The sequence below is a fragment of the Chiloscyllium plagiosum genome, unplaced genomic scaffold (assembly GCF_037043375.1).
Source record: "Chiloscyllium plagiosum isolate Xiang-an unplaced genomic scaffold, Cpla_swu_hap1 HiC_scaffold_21, whole genome shotgun sequence".
In the NCBI taxonomy this organism is placed as follows: domain Eukaryota; kingdom Metazoa; phylum Chordata; class Chondrichthyes; order Orectolobiformes; family Hemiscylliidae; genus Chiloscyllium; species Chiloscyllium plagiosum.
The window spans coordinates 55,941,698-55,957,210 of NW_028270159.1; the positions used below are offsets into that span (position 1 = coordinate 55,941,698).

General features: G+C 45.0%; 1 protein-coding gene across 1 annotated transcript in view; it reads left to right on the forward strand.

The window, feature by feature from the left end:
* Window positions 1-15,513, forward strand: part of LOC122564692 (protein AMBP-like) — a 40,227-nt gene continuing 24,714 nt past the window's right edge. Inside the window, exons 1-3 of the mRNA XM_043719799.2 lie at window positions 1-158; window positions 2,070-2,212; window positions 10,679-10,758. Coding sequence (XP_043575734.2) covers window positions 45-158; window positions 2,070-2,212; window positions 10,679-10,758 — 337 coding nt within the window. The 5' untranslated portion in view covers window positions 1-44. The remainder of the gene's footprint in view (window positions 159-2,069; window positions 2,213-10,678; window positions 10,759-15,513) is intronic.

Sequence of the window (15,513 nt, forward strand, 5' to 3'; positions counted from 1 at the left end):
CTCATTTCTGCCGTTTTGGATCAGACCAGAACTGACCAGAGAAAATGAGGTGCGGTGTTGTGCTGTTGGTTGCTGTGCTTTCCCTGGGAACTGCAGCTGCTGAGTCACTGAGTGAAACTGCCAATGATCAGATTCAGGAAAACTTTGATATAAATCAGGTAATTGATGTTAGATTTAGCACAGTAAATTTGATTTTGGAGTAGATTTTGGAGACTATAGTCCTTTCTTTAAAATTCAATTATGGGATATGGGCATCTCTGGCTGGTCCAGCATTTATTGCCAGACCCCTCAGTAGGTGGTGGTCAGCCATCTTCTTGAACAATGTGCTGTAGGTTGACCTACAATTTCCTTAGGATGGGACTTGCAGGATTTTGACCCAGCCACAGTGAAGGAACAGCAATTTATTTCTCAGTCAGGATGAGGAGTTTTGCTTGGAGGGGAACTTGTAGGTGTTTCCCGTGTATCTGCTGCCTTTGTCTTTGGTACAGAGTGTTGATTTGAAAGGTGTTGTCAAAGGAACCATGGTGAATTTCTGCAGTGCAGTGTCGATGGTGCAACAGCTGAACATTGGTGGTGGAGGGTGTGACTGCCTGTGGATGTGGTATTCCAATCAACGGGGCTGCTTTGTCCTGGATGGTGTCAACCAAGAATGTTGTTGGAGCTGCACCCATCCAGGCAAGTGGATGTGTGCAAAGGTAGGGGTCTTTTGCTACAATTGGATAGAGGTTGTACCTTGAGAATTGGGTGCAGGTTTGGTCTCCTTTCGTAAGCCGGGATAGTTCACTTAGACAGTTCCTGGAATGAAGGAGTTAATCACAAGGAAATGTTGAATAGGTGATCATAAAGGAATAGGTACCATTCTGAGGTGGGGTAGATGTGGAGAGGATGTTCCCTTTGATGTAGGAATCTGGAATCAGGGGCCCACTTGAAAAGAAAGGCACTCCCACTTAAACAGAGAAGAAGAGGAGGAATTTCTTCTCTCAGAAGATGGTTAAACTTTGGATACCTCTCCCCTCAGAAAGCAATGGAGGTTGAGTCATTGAATGTTCTCGAGGCTGAGTTAGAGGGATTTTCATCAATGAGAGTTACAGGGGTCAAACGGGTAAGTGGAGTTGAGGCTTCAAGCAGATAGACCACAATCTCATTGAAAGGTGAAGCAGACTTGATGGGCCGAATAACTATTTGATTCTATTTGACCTGAGGATCAATATCCATTGCTGGATGAGCCGAAACCACCCCTACTTAAACCTTGGGAAGACTAGAATCATAATTTTTGGTCCAAATTGCATTCCCAAATTCTCAACTCCATCTCTCTCCCATGAAACCTCTGTGGCTGAACCAGACTGTTCTCAACTTAACTGTCACATCTCATCTGAGATGAGTTTCCAACTACATCTTTGCAACAACAATAAATTGGCTACTTTTCAACCCTATAACTGATTTCAGATCTGGCTGAGTCCCTCTCTTGCTGAAAGCGTCCTTCGTGCCGTAGTTATCATCAGACCAGACAATTCCAACTTACTCCAGGACAGCATCCTACATCCTTCCTCCCAGCCAGAAACTCCAAATCACCCAGAACATGGCTCCTGTGACCTTGCTGCCAGTATCCTCACTGATTTATGCTTCTGATTAGCAACGTCTCAAACTTAAAATTCTTATCCTGATTTTTGAAATCCCTCCATGACCTCAGCCTACCCAACCGCTGGAACCTCCTCCAGCTTCACAACTCTTTGAGAGATTTACATTTTTCCAATTCTAGCTTCTTTAGCTTCCTCACTTTAATTTGCCCCACCATTGATGGGTGTGCCTTCACATGTCTGGAACCCTTGGCTCTGGAACCATTTTAAGGTGATCCTTCAAACCCCCACTTTGACCGTACTTATGTCTTAATAGTTCCTTCTGTGGCTCAGCCATACTTTGGTTTATCACAATCCTATGTAACATTTGGAAATTTTTGTTATGTTAAAGATGTCATATAAATGCAAATGAATGTTTTTGGGTTTAATACAACACAAAGGTGGTTGTATTAAACTATATTTTATAGTTTTAACTATCTTGTTTTTCCTCAGTTTCTTGGGACATGGTTTGCACTTGCAACTGGCTGTAATTGTTCCTGGTTCAATCAATATAAGGAAGTAATGACAATTAACAAGGTAGTATTATCAACATCCGAGGAATCGAATACATTCATTGGCACCTTTCAATATGATCGGTGAGTGTGATATCCAGTGATTCAAAATTACCAGTGATATTTAGGTAATATTTATGGGACATGGCAAGTGAGAATGAGAAGCACAGTTAACATTTCTGCTGTCTGACCTTAATTCAGAATCAACGATGCAGAGTGTAGTGTGTGAAGCGGACAGTACAGTGTGAGGAATTGACAGTGCAGTGTGTAGTGTTTAGAATGGGCGGCACGGTGGCACAGTGGTTAGCATTGCTGCCTCACAATGCCAGAGATCCGGGTTCATTTCCTGCCTCAGGCGACTCTCTGTGTGGAACATAGAACAGTACAACACAGAACAGGCCCTTCAGCCCACGATGCTGTGCCAACCATTGATCCTCATGTATGCACCCTCAAATTTCTGTGACCATATACATGTCCAGTAGTCTCTTAAATGTCCCCAATGACCTTGCTTCCACAACTGCTGCTGGCAATGCATTCCACACTCTCACAACTCTCTGTGTAAAGAACTCGCCTCTGACATCCCCTCTATACTTTCCTCCAACCAGCTTAAAACTATGACCCCTTCGTGTTAGCCATTTCTGCCCTGGGAAATAGTCTCTGACTATCAACTCTATCTATGCCTCTCATTATCTTGTACACCTCAATTAGGTCCCCTCTCCTCCTCCTTTTCTCCAATGAAAGAAGTCCGAGCTCAGTCAACCTCTCTTCATAAGGTAAGCCCTCCAGTCCAGGCAGCATCCTGGTAAACCTCCTCTGAACCCTTTCCAAAGCATCCACATCTTTCCTATAATAGGGTGACCAGAACTGGACGCAGTATTCCAAATGCAGTCTAACCAAAGTTTTATAGAGCTGCAACAAGGTCTCACGACTCTTAAACTCAATCCCCTGTTAATGAAAGCCAAAACACCATATGCTTTCTTAACAACCCTGTCCACTTGGGTGGCCATTTTAAGGGATCTATGTACCTGCACACCAAGATCCCTCTGCTCCTCCATGCTGCCAAGAATCCTATTCTTAATTCTGTACTCAGCTTCCAAATTCAACCTTCCAAAATGCATTACCTCGCATTTATCCAGGTTGAACTCCATCTGCCACCTCTCAGCCCATCTCTGCATCCTGTCAATGTCCCGCTGCAGCCTACAACAGCCCCTATACTGTCAACGACACCTCCAATCTTTGTGTCATCTGCAAACTTGCTGACCCATCCTTCAATCCCCACATCCAAGTCATTAATAAAAATTACAAACAGTAGAGACCCAAGGACAGACCCCTGTGGAACACCATTCACCACTGACTTCCAGGCAGAATATTTTCCTTCCACTACCACTCACTGTCTTCTGTTGGCCAGCCAATTCTGTATCCAGACAGCTAAGTTCCTCTGTATCCCATTCCTCCTGACCTTCTGAATGAGCCTACCATGGGGAACCTTATCAAATGCCTTGCTGAAGTCCATATACACCACATCCACAGCTCGACCCTCATCAACGTTTCTAGTCACATCCTCAAAGAACTCGATAAGGTTTGTGAGGCATGACCAGCCCCTCACAAAGCCGTGTTGACTGCATTTAATCAAGCCATGCTCTTCCAGATGGTCATAAATCCTATCCCTCAGAATCCTTTCTAACATCTTGCAGATGACAGACGTGAGACTAACTGGTCTGTAATTGCCGGGGATTTCCCTATTTCCTTTCTTGAACAGAGGAATTACATTCGCCTCTCTCCAGTCCTCGGGTACGACTCCAGTGGAGAGTGAGGATGCAAAGATCTTCGCAAGTGGTGGAGCAATTGCATTTCTCGTTTCCCAAAGCAGCCGAGGACAAATCTGGTCTGGGCCTGGCGACTTCTCAATCTTAATGTTTGACAAAATTTTCAGCACATCAGCTTCCTCTAACTCTATCCATTCCAGCGTGCACACCTGCTCTTCAAAGGTTTCATTCACTACAAAGTTCGTTTCTTTCGTAAAGACGGAAGCAAAAAATTAATTTAGGGCTTCCCCTACCTCCTCAGACTCCACACACAAGTTCCCTATGCTATCCCTGATCGGCCCTACTCTTTCTCTGCCCATTCTCTTATTCCTCACATAAGTGTAAAATGCCTTTGTGTTCTCCCTAATCCGTTCTGCCAAGCCTTTCACGTGCCCCCTCCTGGCTCTCCTCAGACCATTTTTGAGCTCCTTCCTCGCCTGCCTGTAATCCTCTAGAGCTGAGCTTGACCCTAGCTTCCTCCACCTTATGTAAGCTATCTTCTTCCTTTTGACGAGAAGCTCCACCGCTCTCGTCATCCAAGGTTCCTTTATCTTACCCTTTCTTGCCTGTCTCAGAGGAACATATTTATTCATCACTTGCAACAACTGTTCCTTAAACAGTCTGCACATGGAGTTTGCACATTCTCCCCGTGTCTGCGTGGGTTTCCTCCGGGTGCTCTGGTTTCCTCCCACAATCCAAAAATGTGCAGGTTAGGCGAATTGGCTATGCTAAATTGCCTGTAGTGTTAGGTGAAGGGGTAATGCAGGGGAATGGGTCTGGGTGGGTTGTGCTTCGACGGGTCGGTGTGGACTTGTTGGGCCAAAGGGCCTGTTTCCACGCTGTAAGTAATCTAATCTAATGGACAGTGCAGTATGTGGAGTGTGGAACTGACAATACAGTGTACAATCTGTAGCACTGACAGTGCAATTTGCAGTGTGTGGAATTGTGTAATGCATGGAACTGACAGTGCAGGGTGAAGTGCGGGGATTAACAAGATTTAAAAATCATACACCACGAGGTTATAGTCCAACAGGTTTATTTGGAGCATCAGCTTTCAGAGCACCGCTCCTTCATCAAGTAGCTAGTGGGGCAGGATCACAGGACACAGAATTTATATTAAAAGATCAAAATGCCATACAACTGATGCAATGTATTGAACAAACCTAGATTGCTGTTAAATCTTAATCATTTAGAATGGGGATATGGGCTTTGATTGATTAATATGTAAATCTCAGAATTTCTTTCAAGTCACATTCCTGAGATACCTTAAGATTTTATAAAAGGTGGTGACATCTCAGCTCAGACAATTAAAGGTGTGAGGTTAGAGTCTGTCTGTATCCCAATTTTTAATCAGACTAGTTCTATTTCCAAAGTAGGAATTTATACAATGTCCCATGGACTGACTGCCTACAGATTGTGTGCTTTTTGAACAAAGTAGAATGAATCTGCAAATGCAAGTTCACCCCACAGACTTATGTGTGTGTATAATATATATATATATATATATATATATGTCGGGGTGTGTGTGTGAATGTTACAGTGCAGTACAGGCCATTCAGCCCTCAATGCTGCGCCGACCTGTAAAATTAATCTGATGCCCACCTAACCTACAATATTCCATTATTATCCATATGTATGTCCTATGCCAATTAAATGCCCTTAACATTGGTGAGTCTACTACTGTTGCAAGCAGGCTGTTCCACACCCCTACTACTCTCTGAATAAAGAAACTAACCCTGATATCTGTCCTAAATCTATCACCCCTCAATTTAAAGCTATGTCCCCTCATATTAGCCTTCACCATTCGAGAAAAAAGGCTCTCACTGTCCATCCTATCTAACCCTCTGATTACCTTGTACGTCTTGATTAATTCACCTCTCAAACTTCTTCTCTCTATCAAAAACAGCCTCAGTTCCCTCAGCCTTTTCTCGTAAGACCATCCTTCCATACCAGGCAACATCCTCGTAAATCTCCTCTGAACCCTTTCCAAAGCTTCCATAACCTTTCTATGATGCAGTAACCAGAACTGTACGCAATACTCCAGGTGTGGCCTTACCTGTGTCTTGTACAGCTGATGCATGACCTCGTGGCTCCGAAACTCAATACCCCAACCAATAAATGCCAACATGCCATATGTCTTTTTAACAACACTATCAACCCTGGGTGGCAACTTTCTGGGATTTATGCACCTGGACACCGAGATCTCTCAATTCATCTACATGTCCAAGAATTTTACCACTAGCCCAGTACTCTACATTCCGGTCCTTTCTTCCGAAGTGAAGTACCTCACACTTTTCCGCATTAAGCTCCATTTGCCACTTCTCCGCCCAGCTCTGCATCCTATCTATGTCCCTCTGTAACCTACAACATCCTTCGGCACCATCCACAACTCTGCATACCTTAGTGTCATCTGCAAATTTACTAACCCATCCTTCTACGCCCACATCATTTATAAAAATGACAACAGCAGTGGACCCAAACAGATCCTTGTGGCACACCACTGGAACTGAACTCCAGAGTGAACATTTCCCATCAACCACCACCCTCTGTCTTCTTTCAGTTAGCCAATTTCTGATCCAATTAGCTAAATCACCTTTAATCCTGAAACTCCATATTTTGTGAAATAGCCTACCATGTGGAACCTCACTGAGGTCCATATACACCACATCAACTGCTTTACCTTCATTCACCTGTTTTGTTACCTTCTCAAAGAACTCAATAAGGTTAAAAATCACACAACACCAGGTTATAGTCCAATAGGTTTAATTGGAAACACACTAGCTTTCGGAGCGACGCTCTTTCATCAGGTGATAGTCCCTGATGAAGGAGCGTTGCTCCAAAAGCTAGCATGCTTCCAATTAAACCTGTCGGACTATAAACTGGTGTTGTGTTATTTTTTAACTTTGTACACCCCAGTCCAACACCAGCATCTCCAAATCAATAAGGTTTTTTTGACATGACCTCCTTTCACAAATCTGTGTTGATTATCTCTAATCAAATTATTCCTTTCCAGACGATTATAAATCCTCTCTCCTAAGAACGTTTTCCAACACCTTACCCACAACCGAAGTAAGGCTTACTGGCCTATAATTACCAGGGTTGTCTCAACTCACCTTCTTAAACAAGGGAACAGCATTTGTTATCATCCAGTCTTCTGGCACTATTCCTGTCGATAATAACGACATAAAGACCAATCTCCTCCCTGGCTTCCCAAAGAATCTGAGAATAAATCCCATCCAGCCAGGGTCTTATCTATTTTCAGATCTTCCAAAATTGCTAAAACCTCCTCTTTGTCAACCTCAATTCCATCTAATCTTGTAGCCTGTATCTCTGTATTTTCACTAACATTGCACTTTTCCAATGTGAATACTGACTAAAAGTATTCATTAAGCATTTCCCCTATGTCCTCAGATTCCACACACAACTTTCCACTACTATCTTTGATTGGTCCTAATTTTACTCTAGTCATTCTTTTATTCCTGATATACCTATAGAAGGCCTTAGGGTTTTCCTTGAACCTATCTACCAACAATTTCTCATGTCCCCTCCTGGCTCTTCTTAGCCCTCTCTTTCGATCTTTTCTGGCTAACCTGTAACTCTCAAACCCCCTAACTGAGTCTTCACGTCTCATCCTCACATATGCCTTCTTCCTCTTGACAAGGGCTTCAACTTTCATAAACCATGGCTCCCTCTCTCGACAACTATCTCCCTGCCTGATAGGTGTATACTTATCAAGGACCCACAGTAGCTGTTCCTTGAATAAGCTCCACACTTGAAGTGTGTCCATCCCCTGCTGTTTCCTTCCTCATCCTTTGCATCCTAAATCTTGCTTAATCACATCATAATTGCCCTTCACCCAGTTATACTTCTTTCCCTGTCGTATATACCTATCCCTGCCCTTTGCTATTGTAAACATAACTGAATTGTGGTCACTATTGCCAAAGCGCTCACCTACCTCCAAATCTAACTCCTGGCCAGGTTCATTACCAGTACCAAATCCAATATGATATCTCCCCTTGTTGGCCTGTCTACATACTGTGTCAGAAAACCCTCCTGTACACATTGAACAAAAACTGATCCATCTAAACTACTTGGACTATAGTATTCCCAGTAAATGTTGGGAAAGTTAAAGTCCCCATAACAACTACCCTGTTACTCTTGCTCCTATCAAGAATCATCTTTGCTATCCTTTCCTCTACATCCCTGGAACAATTCGGAAGCCTATAGAAAACTCCCAACAGGGTGATCTCTTCATTCCTGTTTCTAACGTCAGCCCAAGCTACCTCGGTGGATGAGTCTCACATGTTATCTCAGCTGCTGTAATACTACCCTTGATGAACAATGTCCTACCCCCCTTTTTTACTATCTTCTCTGTTCTTACTGAAACATCTAAATCTTGGAACCTGCAATAACCATTCCTGTCCCTCCTCTCGCCATTTCTCTAAAATGGCCACAACATCGAAATCCCAGGCACCAACCCATGCTGCACGTTCATTGAAGTACACACACTTCACACCAACATCCTGTCTGCCGGTGCCCGCTTGCGGCCTGTACACCTACCCCTGCCTCACTACCCTCAACCACCCATACATTGGAAGTACAATTCAGGTTTTCATCCTCCTGCTGCATTAGTTTAACAACCCCGCCCCCCCCCCCCACCCCCAAAGAGCATCCAAAATGGTATACTAGTTGTTGAGGGGAACCACCACAGGAGATCCATATACCGCCTGCCAGCTCCCTTTCCTTACCCCTGACGGTAACCCATCTACCTTCTTCATGTGGCTGTGGAGTAACTACCTCCCTGTAGCTCCTCTCAATAACCCCCTCCACCTCCCAAATTAGCTGAACATAGTTCTCGAGGAGCTGGAGTTGGATGCACTTCCCACAAAGAGGTCAGCAGGGAAACCAGAGGCGACCCTTACCTCCCACATACTGCAGGGGGAACATTCAACTGCCCTGACCTCCATTCCCACTACTTCTGAATTCCCAAACAGATCGCTGAAAAAATGAAACATGAAAGAAAACACTTGTCACCTTATCAACCGATGCACAGGACATTTTGTTTGGTTAGAGGTGGACGATGGGTGGGAGACACTACCCTAGAAGTGTTTTATGTAAAGCAACCACCCAAATATGTAACCTTGTGACCTCTCCGACAGCCTCCACGAGCTAAACAACACCCAACCTGAAAGTAAATACTTTAAAATGTATATTCACGTATCCCAATAGGCTCTGCTGCTTCCTGGTGACCTCGTGACCTCTCTGACTGCCTCCAGGACCTGAACCAAATTTGTGATTCCTCATGTACTGTAGCAGTCCATGTTCACATGCAACAACGTTTGGACAATATCCAGGCTTGAGCTGGCACATGGCAAGTAACATTCATGCCACTAAATTTCCAGGCAATCGCCTTCTCCAATAAGAGCCATCTAACCACCTTGATATTCAATGGTGTTACCATGATTGAAATCCCCTCTCCTGCCTGAGGGTTAGCATTGACAAGAAACTTAACTGGACTCACCACATAAACACAGTGAAGGTCAGAGGCTAGGAATATTCTGGTAAGTAACTCACCTCCTGACTCCCCAAAGCTTGTCCACGTGACTGGCACCACACCTGCAAGTAGCCACTTCCTCCCCCACCAATGCTCAGTAGCAGCATTGTGTACTATCTACAAGATGCATGGCAGAAGTGCACCAATAATTCTAAGCAACACCTTCCAAACCCATGACCCCCTTCTATCTTGAAGGAGGAGGACAGCAGATATTTAGGAACACCACTGGGTGCAAGTTCCCCTCCAAGCCACTCACCATCCTAACTTGGAAATATATTGCTGCTCCTTCACTGTCTCTAGTCAAGATCCTGAATTCTCAAGGCAATATGGGCCAACAAACAGCTACTGGTTCAAGAAGATAGCTCACCATTGCCTTCTCAAAGGCAACTGGTGATGGGCAATAAATGCTGGCCAGCCAGTGATGCCCATATTCCACAAATACATTTTAAAAATCTCTCACAATACAGACCCACCAACAGTTACCCTAATAATATAGACCCACCAACAGATCCAGCAACAATACAGAATCGCCAACAGATTCCCTTACAACACCGACCCACCAACAGATTCAGCAGCACTAGAGACCTATTGTCAGATCTTTAGCACCAGAAAGTAAAAACCCGATCCCCCAGCATTAGTGGTTCATAATCTGACCCTCCAGCACTAAAGTCTCACCATCGGATACAGGACTAGAGTCTCACCATTAGATCCAACAGAGCCAGAGAATTACCGTCAGATCCCCAGGACCGGAGACTCCACTAGATCCCAAAGAACTAGAGATTCACCATCAGACCTTCCAGCACCAGAGTCCCACAATCACATCTTCCAGGACGAAACACTCACTGTCAGATCCCCAACATTCAAGAGTACACCAGATGCCCCAGGGCTAGAATCTCACCATCAAAGCCCACAACACGAGAGACTCACCATCAGATGCCCCAGGATTAGAGACTCTTCACCAGAAACCCCAGTGCGTGACACTCAATAGATGATTTACCACAAGATCCCTTGGAGCGAGAGATGGACAACTAGATACCCAGCACAACAGACCCACTACCAGATCCCATGTTCATTACTGCTTCACCACCACATCTCTGGCTTGCTGCTGTCTAAAACGTGGCCAGATTGTAGTAATACTGCAGTTCTGTTCTCCAAAAAGTTTATCTCCATGCTTTCTCCTTTCATTGTTAGGAATGGAACCTGCATTCATCATGTGGGACATTACGCGATGAAAGACACTGCAGGACACTTTGTATTTAATTCCACTGGAGGTAGGAGAAAGCTGTCAACACAAATCAGTTAAGAATTGCATTGAGCATTATCCATGTCCAGAGCTTCTTTACCGAGGCGTGAAGGAAAATATGAAACAGGAGAGATGGCCAATGGATATTCAATGGAGAGATATGAGGATATTGAATTGGGTGGTATGAAAGATATTGAATGGGGTTATATAAAGGATATTGAATACAGTGATATAAAACATATTTAATGGAGATGTGAAAGAGTATTGAACGATGTGCTATGAATAATAAGAAGGATATTGAATAGGGTGATATAAAGAACATGTTTAAACAAGCTGAGGTAGTTTTAGGGAGGCAGTGCCAAAGTATAGGAGCTCAGTATCTGGTCCATTAATTACCAGAAATAGATCTCTGAGGAATGAGATGCCATTTCAATTCAGTTTGGAGCAGAATGAGGAGCGATTGGATCTTCGTTTAAGATCAAATAGATGAGCAGAGTCAAGCAGGAAGTGTGGTTTGTGGGACTGTGATCAGAATCTCAAGCTCCAAACAGTCTTGGCTGAATCTTCAGATACTGCACAGTCAGAGAAGCTGTCTTTCACTTGAGCTGTGAAACCAAAATTCAACACGTTCTCAAATGTCTAAACAATCCACTGACTTGAAGTAGAAAAAGGGCAGGGGAGATCCCTCTAGTATCCTGACCAATGGTAATCCAAAAATCATCAACACAATCAAATCACAAACTCTCTGTTTCTGGGCTTTTACTGTTCACAAATAGGATACAAGATTTGCTCAGCCAAGAGAGATTCTAGGCCATGATCAGACAGGGTTGGTCATGGTGCTATTACCTCATTGGTAGATAAATTCTCTCCTGAAAGACCCTGAGTGAATGCTCGCTTCAAACTGGACAAATCGCAAAGTGAAAGCAAAAAGGGAACAATGACTTTCTCGTTAGTACCAAGAGTGTTCCCCCAACTGAGACAGGATAACATTCAACACCTCACCATTACACACAGAAAAAAATCTCCTCCATAGTGTCCCCATTAAAAGCTTCGAGGATAGTGACAGCATGCGGTCAGATACAGCGTGAAACTCCCTCTGTTCTTTTATTAAAATAAGATGTTGAAAACGATTATAAAACAGTCTACTGGGACTCTGTATTGAAATCAAACATCAATTTAAAAAGTCAAATGGAAACTTAGAGAATGAGACATAGATTCACTAAATTAAAATAAGTAGTCTGGGGCAGTGGTGCACCCCAGGCCCCTCACATTCTTCAGTCTCGAAAGGTCTTGACCTTGCCAGCGAGCACCATGTACTCCCTCTTCAGGGACATCCAAGTGCATACATCATTGCAAAAGAGGGCAGATGGTCAGTAATGCCGAGCCCTCTTCAGTCTGCTGCCTGGACCTGTCAATGGTCAGGCCCAGGAACAAAGCCATGAGAAGGTTCATAGATTTGCCTGCTCCACCCTCTAACCCTTTAAAATAGGAAAATGGCAGGGGAGATCTCTCTGGTATCCTGGCCAATGGTGACCCAAAAATCATCAACACAATCAAATCACAAACTCTCTGTTTCTGTGATCTTACTATTCACAAATAGGATATAAGATTTGCTTGGCCAATGAGGAACATGGGTCTGAAATGCAACCAAAATTTAAACAGCAGCCCCTTCAGGAACCAAAAGGGGCCAGCCAATTGAAATATTTACCAAAGATATGAATTGCCAACTCTTCCAGGCTACAAAAACTACTTGGCCTGGCATCTGGTGAATTTAGTGTTGAGAGTGTGTTGCTGGAAAAGCACAGCAGGTCAGGCAGCATCAGAGGAGCAGGAAAATCGATGCTTCAGGCTGGAACCCTTCAGCAGGAATCCATTCCTGATGAAGGGCTCCAGCCCGAAACGTCGATTCTCCTGCCCCTCGGATGCTGCCTGATCTGCTGTGTGGTTCCAGCGCCACAATCTCAACACTCGTCTCCAGCATCTGCAGGCCTCACTGTCATCCGGTGAATATACTCAGCCTACGATTGCATGAAGCATTCTCCACCACAGATCCCTGATGTAAGATGGGAGGACCCCTTTGTACAAGGCCCTCCACTGGGATTCTCCACTGCTGGATGGAAAAATGGCCAGCCAAGATGAGTCTGGGAGGCAGGTGAAGGCACAACAGTGGAACAGTGCGCAGCATCAACCCAAACAAGTAACACCTGGGGGCATGGGGCACTGGGTGGGTATCCATGAAATGGGTCAGATTGTGGGGCACCACATCACTAGGGGGAGAGAATGCTGCACGGGGTTGATGTTGAGTTGCGGGTGGACAGGGGTTAATTCACCTGGAAGCCCACCGCATGCCTGAACTGCTTCAGTTTCATCAGGCTCTGGCTGAGCCTGGGTCACGAACCGAAAGTGGACTGAAGCCCTCGCGGTCAACTGTACTGGTATTACACAGCCTACTCCTCCTTCATCAGTGCGCCCCTGGCTCAGGTCATTGCCACATCCTGAGCTCTTTCCTTCCTCTGCCAGTACAAATCACGCTGGAGGAGGAACCTGTTCCTGAGCAATGGCTCCCTGATAAGAGCTGTCACTCCCGTAGGGGGAGAGCTCCAGCATGAGCCGACTAGGTCCCAGACAGTGATCAGGTCCACATAGAAGATAGGCGATTCCTGGAAGAAGACCTGAGGCTGAACAGGTCTTCCATGAACAGTTTTTACATATCTTACTGGAGGCCGCACACCTGGCGGAAGAAATATGTCTTCAGCGTGCACCATGTTGAAGGAGGCTCAATGTAAAAGTATGGCTGCAGGGTCTGAAGGTGGAAGGTTGCTACCTGCGAGAGAAGGTACACCAGTGCCTCACTGCCCCACCTCAGAACTGCAGTGGTGACCCAGTATTGCTTCTTGTCCCAGAAAAAGTCAACAAGTTTTTTTCTGGATGGTGATGACAGAACCAGGGGAGGGACCGAGGTGACCACAACATGGCAGCTATCAGTGGGTTTATGACCAGCACTCACGCCCTGCGGGACAAAACTTAGAGCAGTCCTGTCCAGTGGTCACCTTGGATGGAGGAGGTGAATGGAACTCTACATGAAGCACCAGATCTCCTCGGGCAGGGGTTTCACCTGCCAGGGACTTGCTTTAGTTAATCCTTGCGGAGGATGTCGCAGAGTAGTCCTCCTGACACTTGCCCATACTCTGCAGGTTGGCTAGGTCTGTGAACATTGGAGCATGTCATCAGCGTTTGCCGAAAGGCTCAGGCTGAACTAAACCTGACTGTCGTTTATGCAAGAGGCACAGAAACAGAGAATAAAGCTGACTGGCTCGGGTGCAGCCTTGATAGGTGTCTCACTGTCGATTCTCAGAAAAACCCATCTGGTTCACTGATGTCCTTGAGGGAAGGAAATCCACCATCCTCACCTGGTCTAGCCTACATGTCACTCCAGATCCACAGCAATGTGGTTGACTCTGGATTGCCCTCTGAAATGGCCCAGCAAGCGATTTGTGCCAATCATTACAAAGTCTCAAAGAAATGAAATCAACTGGATCACCTTGCATTGACCTAGGCAACAGAAAAGACAATGGCAGAAACAGCCCTGCCAACCCTGTAAAGCCCTCCTTACTAACATTTGGGGGCTAGTGCCAAAATTGGAGGAGGTTTCTCACAGATTAATCAAGCAACAGCCTGACATTGTCATATTCACGGAATCATACCCTACAGACAATGTCCCAGACACCACCAGCTCACAGGGCAGGACGGACCCAGTAGCACAGTGGGATACATTTATTAGGGAGTATCCCTGGGGGTCCTCAACATTGACTCTGAACCCCATGAAGTCTCATGCCTTCAGGTTAAACATGGGTAAGAAAACCTCCTGCTGATTACTACGTACCATTCTCCCTTGGCTGGTGAATCAGTTCTCCTCAATCTTGAACAATCCTTGGAATAAATACTGAGGGTGGCAAGGTTGCAAAATGTACTCTGAGTGGGGGCTTTCAAAGTCCACCGCGAACAGTAGCTCAGCAGCAGTGCTGCTGATTGAGCTGATCGGGTCCTAAAGGATGTAGCTCCTGGACTGGGTCTGAACCAACAAGAGGTAAAAACATACCTGACCTCATCCTTACCAATCTGTCAGCTACTGATGCATCTGGCCATGACAGTATCAATAAGAATGACCACTACAAAGTCCTTATGAGAAGTGCTACCTTCACATTGATAATACCCTCCATCATATTATGTGTCACTGTCACCGTGCTAAATAGGATAGACTTCAAATGGATCAAACAACTCACGACTGGGCATGCACGAGATGCTGTGAGCCATTAACAGCATCCGAATTGTACTCCAGCACAATCTGTAACCTCATGGACTGGCATACCCCCACTCAATGATTACTGAAGCCAGGTTATCAACCCTGATTCAATGGAGAATGCAGAAGGGCAAAGTCAGGCATACCTGAAAATGAAGTGTAAACCTCGTGAAGCCTGCAGACAGGACTACTTGCAAAACAGCATTCTCAGCAAGTGATAGACACAGTTAAGTGATCTCACAACCAACGGATCAGATCTAAGCTCTCAGTCCTGCCACATCCGATCATGAATGGTGGTGGACAAATAAACAACTCACAAGTATCCCTATTCACAATGATGGAAGAGCCAGCACATCAGTGCAAGAGAATGCTGAATGTTTCACAGCAACCTTCAGCCAGAAATGCCAAGTGGATGATCCATCTAAACCTCCTCCAGTGGTCCACAGCATTACAGATAGCAATCTTCAGGCAATTCAATTCACT